General features: G+C 33.4%; 1 protein-coding gene across 2 annotated transcripts in view; it reads right to left on the bottom strand.

Annotated features, from left to right (window-relative positions):
- TRP1 (tryptophan biosynthesis 1) overlaps window positions 1-12,411 on the bottom strand; it is a 219,028-nt gene that overhangs the window by 188,011 nt on the left and 18,606 nt on the right. For both annotated transcript variants that reach the window (XM_089797068.1, XM_089797067.1), the window contains exon 2: window positions 6,317-6,463. In XM_089797068.1, the coding sequence (XP_089653194.1) occupies window positions 6,317-6,463 (147 nt within the window). The remainder of the gene's footprint in view (window positions 1-6,316; window positions 6,464-12,411) is intronic.

Genomic DNA, 12,411 nt, shown 5'->3' with positions numbered 1-12,411 from the left:
AAAACAATTACCTCTTTGTATCATTGTTCGTTGTATATACTAGTTCCTCAAGCATCTCTTTCTTATTGCATTTTAACCATCATTCTTTGACTATTGCTGTTATGGTCTTTGTCTTTAACCAATAGTGTGTATGTATTATAAATTTATATGTATTCATTACTTTACCATTAATATTAAATGTATATGCATATGACATTGATATCAATGACAATTCATCAATCTCCCTTATTGGCTTTGACATAAATGACAATACTTCCATCAATAAGAACTTCCTAGTTCTCATAGAGACCAAGTAAGAACTTGGTAGAGGGCATTCATTAGAATGTCAAGTTTCTCTTAAGAGAACTCAAAGATTAGAGGGCATCCTTGATCGAATGTCGAGATTCCAAATTGGAGCCCAGAGAGATTTGTAGAGAACCTCTTAGAGACATTATATATATTGTAGTTGTTAATCACGTAGATGTACTACTAGCAAAGTACTAGCCGAGTACAAAAAACTGGCTGAGTTTTCTGTCCTGGAGAGTTTTTAAGAATTTTATTGGCACCAAAAACTCTGAATTTTCAGTAAAAACTAGGCGAGTCCTCGACAAGTTTTTGTGAAAAACTCAGTCGTAGTTTTATAACAGCACTTGAAGGCAAAAAAAGGGCCATTATAATTTCATTTCTCATTTCTTCACTTGTACTTTGCTAAGAGGGGGAAAATAGTCTTCAAAACCCTTGTACTACTAACACTTGAAAACTGATTTCTATGGATATGAGGTGGATTTGTGGTGGTTTTTGAAGAAGGTGACATCAATGATTTGGAGAGGCAAGCTATAGAGGAGGGTGGTGGATTTGGTTTCACATTGGATAATATTAAGTTGAATTAGTGGTCATTGCTAGTGTTAGGAGAAGCTAGAGGCAAGGCTACATCCAGGATGGAGGACAAGCCACAAACTGAGTTAGACATATTGAACAAGGACGCACAATCATGCCCATTACATACTTCTAGGACTAGACCCTCCACTTCTACCTCGCCCTTAGTTTTTACTAAAGATGGGAAGAGGATTTATACAAATATAAATTTAAGTATTTATATAAATATAATATTTAAGTAAGTTATACTTTTAAGTTATATTTGCATAAATATTGTCAAGATGTTTAAGATAAGTTTCAGATTCAAAGGAGTTTCAAAAAAGATTCTAGATTTTGGGGATTTTAGCCAAATTTTAGGATTGAACATGCCTTCAACAATGTTATCTTCCTCAACCTGTCTTGGCTATTTGAGATCAACTTGAAGCTGGAACAAGGATTCTCTAATGATTCTAGCTCATTTTCTCAAAAATCACTTGGTTTCAATTCTATATTCATGACACTTGACAAACTTACCTCAACCACTTGCTCACACCTGAGACAAGCATGACTTTCCAGCAGGCCAAAATTGCTCAAACTCACTCTTGAACTATTTTGCTAGGATGTATTTACTTCTAGTTTTATAGAAACTATTTACTATTTTGCTTCTTGCCATTAGCATGCTGCCCCACTTTGCATTTAAATTTTATATATATATATATATATATATAAACTCTGTTTGTTTTTTTTGTATTCTCATTAATTAACTCATTGGATGCATCTCCTTGTTGAATTTTGCAAAAAAAATGTATTTTTAATTAAACTTAAGCTTCTTTTTAGGTTCCCGAGTTTTCCCTCGAGATTTTTTTAAAACTAGTCAAATTTTCTCCATGTTTTTTTTTGGGGCTTGGCAAGGTTTTGTCGAGTGAGATTTTTCCATCTATGGTTAATCACATGCATATATTAGAGACAAGAGGCTTGGATAGAGGTGGGATCTCTGCCAAGTATCTGTTGTTAATGAGTTCACTCATTAATAGAGATTCCAAGGGACTTAGAAGGTGCTCTTAACATGACAGTTGCCTAATTGAGTGTCATTCTCATCAAAGGGTTATGTAAATCTGAATAGAGCCCCCTTCTAAGGATTTGGTGGGATTAGTATGGGAATTAGTAATTAGATGATTTACTAATTATTTATCTTGTTAATTGCTAATAATTGTTTCATAATCATATATATTTATGTTACCTTTTCCATATACCCAAAATTGTTACAGGCTTTAAACATCAAATACTCAAGCCAAGAGAAGGGACATTACTTTTGACAACTTGGAAAGCGGGAATGTTTTCAGCACAGCTGATCCCATTGACATTGGCACTATTTGTGAATCAACTAATGCCTTTGATGAAGAAGAAGAAGAAAAAGATTTAGATAATCTATTAGATGGTTGAAACTTAGTATAGACTTCACCCATAGAGCTCTAATTGTTCAAAGTCAAAACAATGATACTTGAACTCAATATTATATTAATATTTTGGTGTTGATAATAGATATGATGCTATGATTACAAGTTTATAGTGTTTTTGTTGCTTTTATGATACTATGTGTCATTCTAATCTTAATTCATTCTTCTAGGCTATGTAACCCCATTTAAAAATTTTGCCGTACCAGCAAACCGGTAACTTAGGCATTGGCTCATCCTTAACCAAAGATGGATGGATGGAGGATAATAGGAAAAAATTCCTCTTCTACCACACACACGTTGCTCAGATCAGCCAGCGAGGAAATTGTGGTTTGACAATAATTTTTTCAGAAAAGGAGCTTTCTGAGAACACAGCATTCTAACATTGCTGCCTTTTAGTTTGTTTCTGTCAGAAATTGACAGCTCACTTTTGCGTTGTCTTTATGTATCATCCCTTGTGGCAAGGGCATGCATTGGTTTCCTCACTTTTATAATCAATATAAACTACCTAATATGTATCAAAAAATATACATATAAGAACTTTTATATAACAGGAAAAATCCAAGTTGCTCAACAATTAATCAGTCTAAAAAAGAAATGCATTTCTAGAAGCCCATTTGCACCTTAAAATACATCCAATTGAACTTATGCAATACATGTCTTTAATAAGTATCCACATCACAGACCCAAAACTCATCCCATGGGTTACCACAAGGAATTTAGATTCACTCTATAACCATATTGCAAAGCCATGTCCATAATGTTGACTTGTGGAATAGGAAAAATAGATAATCAGATTTGAAGGAGTATGTGAAATCATATAACCATATTTCTGATCAAAAGACACCCATGTTCTCCTCTAGCTCTTGGTAAGGTTTGCCTAAATTTTTTCCCAATGAAAATTTTGCACAAATTGCAATTCTAACTCTTCTATTATTAGGTTGTCCTCCCACCAACTCGTTCCTTAAAGAAAAAAATAAAATTTCACTTAGATTGTAATGGTAAAAGGGTGCATTCTAATAATATGTTGCATGATGATGGGTTTGTGGCATGACAAGGGAAACAAGTATTGGATAAGTTCATGTGTGGCTCATGTTTACAAAATGAAATATGTTCAAAGCTTACCCAATATCATATCAAAAGGCCTGCAATCACACCAAGATTTACCAGAGCAAAGAAAAGATGCCATTAATAAAATATTTATTCATGTGTGACTGTTTACAAAATAAAATATGTCCAAGCTTGCCCTGTGCCATTTTATGGGGTCTGAAATCTCACCAAGATTAACCAGGTCAAAGCAAAACTTGTAATATTGCCTCTAATAAGGAAATTTAATACTAAATCAAAATTCATATCTCAAGTTGTAACTAATTAAAGGATATACATATGTAATAGCTAATTGATTGCTAAACATATATATATATGTTAGATATATTAAATAATTATTTAATAAAATACATAATTATTGATATATAATACAAGGCAAATTACACTTTCAATATATATAAATCAAAATTTATAATAGGCATCAATTAATAATCAAACAAATAACTAATATGAGATAACTAGATAAATACAATTAAACTAGATATCTCTAGTTTAGCTAATTGTTATCTTAATAGATATATAAACAAAATAATAATAAATAATATCCACATTAAGAAATATTCACAACATTTAATAGACTCATACCTTTTGGATGAATATATATTTGCAATGCCATCGAGGGAGAAAAGGGGAGATAAGAAGAATCATGAAATGATAGCAATGAGATATATGGCAAATATATTACAAGCAGAGGTAGAAAGCAGATGTCATCTACATCCATCCAACGTAGCCGATCTGCTAATGCGGACAATCAAACAATGAAAGATATTAAATATTAACATCAATAATTATACTGGTCTGAGAAAGTGCAGATTGCAATTTTATCTTCACCTATTATATCATAGATGGCATATATATACATCAGTTTTGACTCTAGAATGGGCGGCGATCTTTGGGCAGAGATTACATTGTACACTACCCATAACTAAGAGTTATGTTAGTTAACCTTGTGTTACTTCCTTCTAAGCGCTAATTTTCTGGAGAGGAGTATAAGCCGACCTAGGTAGGGTCATGTCCCTTTGAGGGACATGCCCTTTGGTCTTGATATATAGGGTAGGAATTATTGCAGTTTGAGGACACACAATAATTACAAGTCTGCTCCCTCAAGCAATAATACCAGTTCGTATTCATTGCAAAGATATATAACATTCAGATCAGAATTAAAGTTGACAACTCCTCCATACTTCAGATTATTAAGAAGTTCATTTTCAGCAACCAAGGAGAGAATTCAAGTCTGAATTAAAAGGTACAGAATTTGCAGAAACTTTACAAAAGACAAACAATCCATTGACATGGTGAAAGCAACACGTTTCCTAAGACTCCCAGTCATCACATAAACATATAGACAAGTAACGAACAGAGGTAAGGCAACATAGTCCAGTCAAAGACGAACATAAAACAATAAACAACACCACAACATCAGAGCCAAACCACAAATGTGGACAGCAAGAAGCTGAGCGCATGGAGGAGTTTTATCTGTAAGTCAGACAAAGTCATCACAGAATATTGGAGGAGCATTACAATCAGAGAAAGGACATTTTGAATCAGATGTATATATATCTGGGCATCTCAAATAAGACAACCACCTACGCAAGTCATCACTGAATATTAGGAACAAGCCAGACGTATACATGAGCAGGAGGAGCCAATGTAGCAAGAGAGACCATACTGTCATCTTCCACTGTGAAGAAAGCATAAGACAAAACTACGAATTCTGCTAACGCGGTAAATCAACATGTGTGAATTTACAAATGCAAACAATAACAACAACCAATTGAAGTATAATAAAAGAAGCCCATGCAATCCCAAAGACACACAATTCTATTCCAGTCATTGCAACTTTCAAACACATAAACGCCCAAGACAAAATAATATAAGAGCAGAGATTTGGTCACAGGAATAACAGATGACTCGGGACCATGTAGTGGTAGTTGTATGGCAAAGAAATATTTAAGAAAAAAAGCAACAAATAGAAGCCTTTTTCAATTTATCAATGAGGAGGGAATTCCCATCATTTTGTAACAGAGCAAATACTTAGGATCGATATTACAGAGACATCAATCACATGGATTAAGGACGATCCATGACACAAATAGAGTAATAAAAGATAACGTCGGAGATCAATATTACTTAACAGAGGTATGTCATATTTAAACATTATGATAAGTGGGAACTCATATTCTTAGAGACCAAGTAGATCTTGGTAGAGGACACTCACTATGAATGTCGAGTTCTCATAAGAGAGCTCAGAGACTAGAGGACATTCCTAATTGAAAGTCGGGATTCCGAATTGGAACCCAGAGAGAGATTTGTTGAGAATCGCTTGGAGACAATATATATTGTAGTGGCCAATCATATGCATATGTTAGAGATCAAAGACTTGGACAGACGTGGGATCTCTACCAAGTAGCGTTATAAAAAAGCATAATCCAAGATTCCAAGAGGCTTTAGGAAGGGTACTCTTCATCTGACGATTGCCTAATCGAGAAGTAATTCTCATTAGAGGGTTAGATGATTGGAGAAGAGTTCTTTGCGAAGGAATTAGGAGGGTTAGTAAGGGATAGTTTTGGATAGATATTTAGTTAGATATTTCTAACATGTTTTTGGATTTTAAATATATATTTGCTACATTATACTAATGATTTGTTACAGGTTTAATCTTTTATTAGTCAATCCAGAAGTGGGGACATTACAAAGCTACTGAAACTGAATATATAAAAGCCAAATGGGCACTCAAAAGGATGTTTATCAAAATTATTAAGTCCAATTATATTAGCATTGAAAGAGATTCTGACATGAGCTCGGATCACCCTTGCAACATCAAATCTTATCTTGTAAGAAACTGAAAATATGCTTTCCTACTCAAAGGTCTCTGAATTGAAAAGCTATTCCAAAAACATCGTACCAATTAATGTACTTACCTCATTGAAGGTTTCTCCTTTGGCCCGAAGCAGAACCAACAGTGCACTGATTTGAGCCTCATTCACTCCTCCATCAAGCAATTCATCAACCACTTCTTCTGCCTCATCTACAGATAAGTCTATCCTTTTAATCAGCGATTCAAGAACCTATGAGCATACATCAAATCCAACATACATAGAAAAAAATTTAGAATATGATATTGACAAATACAATTATGTTAAATATCCATGGCTTACACTGCATAGTTCAGGACTGGAATACCTAGGAAACATGTTAAATTTTGAAATTGGGTGAACCCTACAGTCGGATGAGGTGAACTGAGAAAGTTTAGTACAAAATATTTAAGAAAAAAACTGCATAATAGAATTACATTTTTGTTTAATTGCAATAAAAGCTAAAACAGGTGATTTTAATAGCAAATTGCCTAGGATTTCATAGCAGAAAATGTTAAATAGGCTGTCGTAATAGAAATAGTGATTGAAGTGCCTACAATATTAGAGCAAGGCATTGAAATCCCTAGAACACATTTGAAATATTGAATTCAGATAAACCGTAAAATAATGCAGCTGGAGCTAGGTATACCCCAACCGATAAGCCTCGGAGAAATATTCAATATGGGTAAACTGGATAATAATACAGCTGTAGGTAGGTGTACCCCAATCAATTAGGCTTAGAAAAACAGATTTTGCGTAAATGAAAAACTCAGAATAGATTTATTATTTTCAAAAAAATTCAGTATTAAACAGAACAATCTTCAAGGCTTTCATACAGAATTTATAGTTCAGATATGAAGCACAACATTTGTGTTCACAAGGTTCATGTTCAGCCAGGAAAAATTAGAACAAGCTTGATTACAAATAGAAAACGTATACAGTAATTCAAAATAAAATGGAACAAAAAACTAGAGCCTACTGAAAGTTTTATTGATAATAAATGTAATGTCCCCAGTTACGACCTTAGAGAATTTGGGACTAATTCCTTTGATTATGAAAGACTTCTTTTGTTCTTTGACCTATACTCAAATCCTTAGCTTGCTACCCATGTATAATAACAATATTCTTCAATGGATCGATGCAAAGTGAACTGATGTTGACGTTATACAAGAATTGTTTGTCAATTACCACTTGGATACTTGCTAAAGCCCCATTGATATGTAGGATAAAAATGCCTAGTATAAAGTAATATATGTATGGATTTGTGCAATTGAAGTTATACCCAAACCCTATTTGCAATGTTAATGACTTAATGAACCCATCTCTTAAATATCATGGATAGGTAGTACATTATATGAGGGTTATAATGAGTTGGCAATATGTCTTTAGTTCAGTGCAGATTGCATTGAGCACGGATACTTGGCCTGTACCATAAGTTTATTTGATTGCTTATCGATATTCTGGTTCAATGTGCTTATTTTGTTATTGATCATTAATTGGTAGAGAGAGAAACTAAATTGTATTTAATTCTCTCTAATACTTCTAATACAGCTATCAGATTTCTCGATCTGATTATATATAGTTCTATATATCTTTATTCTCAGATTTCATGTTCGATGCCCAGCGATGCCTATAGATGCCAAAGTAATATCTAATTCTCTTTCTTAAGAATTTCTTAATTTAAAACTACCGCAATGTTTTCTTCCAAATGGGGATCTTCGATATTTATATATCTGTTACCACCACCTAATTTATCAAAATATACAACTGTTCTCTATTGCATCACATCCTTCTCTAGTTAATTAATTGATATTGCTAATAACTTATTTATGACCACGCCATGTATTATCTATGTCAATTCTCCCTTAGTTAATAGAAATGATAATAGTGTTCCCTTTATCTGGATCAATTTTTGTTTCTCATAGTTTTCAGTGGACTAATCCCTATCGAGCCTTAATTAATATTAATTCATTCTCATGTTAAATAGACTAGTATTGATGCCAACGATGGGGCTGCCGCTAATTTGGTTTTATCAATAATCAAGATATAATATGCATTGACCAAATATCCGCTAAGCTTGGATTTCCATAGTTGCCATTAATACTGTGTTGAAGAATTCCAGTTATGTCAATTCTTATTGACACCTCTGCATATAATTTGTTGTTGGTGGCGATGATTATTGTCATGGAGTATTTGAATGACTTGTGTGCTTGAACATGAACAAAAGAAGATTGGTATGGGATTTAATATTTTAATCAATGATTTTATTTGATGAGAATCGGATGACAGTATGATTATGTGGGCGTTCCAAGAATTCAATCTCGCATAATGGTGTATTCTTATGTTGAGTGCTTGTAACCTAAGTCACAACGTTCGAGTTCAAGTTCGTGTTCGACGACTATGAAATTCGGATGAAGTTCGACAAGTCAAAAAAATCCAAAAAAAATTGACATTAAATTCGCCTAATGTAATTTTCAAAAAAATATAAGTATATACTAGTTTTTATTATTATATATTTTAATAATTGATAAAATAATATAAGCATTGACATATTCAATTATAAATATATGATATTTATGATTATATAATATAAAATATTATTAACATGTTTTAATATTTAATAAATAATATAAAATTACTAACAGAACTAATAATAACAATAAGAAAACATTCGATAATAAAAAATTATAATTATTAAGTAAATCTAAAGTTAAATATTTTCATACTATAATAAAAATTTAAAACTATGAACCAAAACCTAAAATTAAATAATCTTCGAACATTGAAAAACAATATAATCCTGCCCAAATTGTCGAGGGAGAGGAATGGATGCGAATGCGAGTTTTCTTCAAACGCCATTGTCGATGGAGAGGAACGAAAAAAGCAAGGTTCTTACAGATTTCGTTCGTTGCAGGAACAACCATGACCTGCGACCTGCACTCACCTGCGACCTGCGAGATTTGTAACCCACGACCACAACCATGAACTGCAACCTGCACTCACCTGCGACCTGCACAAACACGACAACCTACGACCTACAGTAGAAACAATGACCTGCGACGTAAGATGGATTTGAGCCGAATTTATGCGATTTTTTAATTTATTTTTTAGGTTCGCCGAATTTCGAACCTGGAGCCAAAAATTCGACAAACCTTGTGACACAGCTCTTAACTGCATCTTCTATCATTTGAATGGTTATTCCTTTCACTCAATTTCAAGTCTTTGTGTTTGGTATTGTGGCCTGAGCCAAATCTCCAGCAACTATACCTCATAGTCACTGTATTAATGACTGAAATAGGAACATCTGAATTACATTATTTATTTATTAATATTATTACTCAGTTATTTTTATTTATTAATAATATTAGATGGCATATTATTAATAATATATTTTTCTGATATAATAATAATAATTCGAAGAATTATGCATTAAAATGTATTATTATTATTTAATTAAGTCTATATATATATATATATATATATATATATATATATATATATATATATATATATATATATATATATATATATATATATATATATATATAATTTTAATTGTTTAATCTTGAGGTTTAATTCTTATTACCCTTTAATTCATGCTCTCAAAAGGGAACATTACAATGAAATCCAATTAACAAATTCGAATATTTTAATTAAAATGAAAATCTAAACTAATCAGTGATCTTTAATAATGTTTTAGAATATAATGTTGGGAGTTTTAAATGGCTTGCAATAAGCAGGCTTGCATACGAATAGCAGTTGTACCGAAAATCAATTTGTCTTCGCTAGTTTATTCACAAACAAAACATCATATATTATCAGCATATGTTGTCAAGACTCAGAACAGATTTGAAATTCTCAATCTAGACCCTAGCAATGATTTGGCAGTTGATTACAGGGGAAGAAATGACAAAAAAGAAATTTCTCTCAAGGAAAATAAAACATCGCCTCTAATAAGCAGACTGTAATGTCCCTTCTTTGGGGACATTAGAATTATTAAGGAACAAATTTACAATATTAAATTTAACTATGTAAGCTAGAGATTTATTATTAAAGGTCAAGTTAATATTTCATGTGGTCACAAGAAGACGAGGAGGAATAAGACGATTTATCAGAGAGAAGTTGAAGAGTCACAAGGAATAGGACAAAGGCTAGAGGGGAGTTGAAGAGTCTCAGCTTGTGTTTTAAAAAGGGAAAGAGACTCATGGCTGGTAGTGCTTGATTTTATTATTCAGTTTAGTTTCCTCTCTTGTGAGAGTCTCGAAAAGCTTCATGCTTTCAGCTAGTTGGAGGACGTAGCCCCTCGTGCTGGCAGACAGTGGACGCAAACCCATTGTCCTAGGAAACATAATTTCAAATGTTTCATTTGCGCTTACAGGTTCTTATCCTAGCATTCCAATATCACTGTTAAATCTGTATTTAGAATTGGGTTTTTGTGTATTGGTTATTGTATTGCTATTGTATAATACAATAACGTTTTAGAAATTATCTGGAAGTTGCTGGTTGTTATATTACTGCTGTATAAGTCAATAACATCGTTTAAGGAATTATAAGAGTTTGCGGGTTTTATAATACCAGTTTGTAATCCATGGTTGTATGTTCGAGATTTTGAATGTTATTGTGAAATAACAGGTTATATTCTTCTGGAGAACTTTCTGGTTTTATTATAGCATTACATTCCTTTGGCCTAAATCTGAGTTGAATGTTATATCCAAGAAGTTAGTCAAATTTCTATTGGGGTCTCTGTTGGATTCCCTTGTTCTGAAGTACATCTGCAATATTTTAGTTCTAATCACATTGTTGAAGGAGAAAGTTAGTATATATCCGGTTAAGGATATTACAGTGGTATCAAAGCTGTGTATCCTGCTAGCCTGTGAAATCAAAAGTGTCATGAGTACTTAAGTTATTTATAGTTTGACTATTAAATCTGACTACACAAGGGAAAATTATATTGTCAGAATTTCTGGGAAATTACAAGTGAAGTTCCTCTCCCTGCATGGTGGTAGTGAGTTATTATTGATTTCCATCTTATGCTCATTCAGAAGCTTTGGGAAGTTTGACAATATTTCAAAAGTGTCATGGAAACTTTGAATCAGATATTGGATTTCGTTACTATGACTTCAGCCTGTCAATCATAATCAAAAAAGAACAGTGTCGCTTTGGACTATCCCCACATCCCTAGCAATGGTTTAGACATTCCAAGTGATTGGTAAGAGGTTGATTTCAGTAACTATCAACCTTAGTTGGATGCTTCTCCGCTTTTTGTTATGCTCTACTTAGCGTTTATATTTAAACTCAGTTGGAGCCCCATTAGAATTATTTTTTGTGGATTAGGCTGAGTTTTATGTATGAACTCAAAAACCCAATAGTTGTTTTGAAGGGACAGATAATATTATCGATTTGTATGATAGGAAACACAAGTCAATTTGTCATTGGACTAGAAAATGTTAGTATCATCCTGACGTGAATAAGGATCCTGATGTCGATAATTCATTCAAGAGCATTCGACTGGCATATAAGGTATCAGACGTGACCATAGGCATGTACAATACATGTTTTCACATACGTTTTGCAATATAAGAAAAGTGAGGCTCAGTTACAGGAAGTGTGGGTTGTAGTGAGGAACACCAGCACACCAAGTTAGTCCACGAGCACATTCCACATAGGGTCATTCTCAATGTAGCGTTGAACAAACAAGACATTCATCGAGAGGCAAGTTGTGAACAGCAACCTCGGTATTCGCGTTTTGGCCACAGAGCCTTACTTCATCGTATGTGCAAAGCTCGGGTTGCAACTGTTACTTTTCAATGTGCATGGAGTAGGCTTGCAAGAAGGGAACTCTGTGAATTGAAGTTGGCTGCGAGGGAAATAAGTGCACTGCGTGAAGCAAAGAACGAACTTGCAAAATAGTGTGAGGATTTAGCATGATTCTGCCTATGCAAACCGCCTCCAGGTCTATAACATCACACCAAGCAGTCTGTAGCTAGCACAGGTAGGAGTGTGGCTGAACATTGGCAATTCCAGGACGAAGCCGTTAAACTGGAGCCATGCAGTAATAAGCAGCATGGTCTCGTGGTTTTCCGCATAGGAATGTGATGCTTAATGTTCAAACTCAATAGGATTATGTTTGCTATAAGAAGGGAGGTGTATTTTTGAGAATA

This window comes from Cupressus sempervirens, chromosome 8 (genome assembly GCF_028749045.1).
Source record: "Cupressus sempervirens isolate cs-2001-9-10 chromosome 8, ASM2874904v1, whole genome shotgun sequence".
Classification (NCBI taxonomy): domain Eukaryota; kingdom Viridiplantae; phylum Streptophyta; class Pinopsida; order Cupressales; family Cupressaceae; genus Cupressus; species Cupressus sempervirens.
This window is presented reverse-complemented; position numbering and strand designations above follow the sequence as displayed.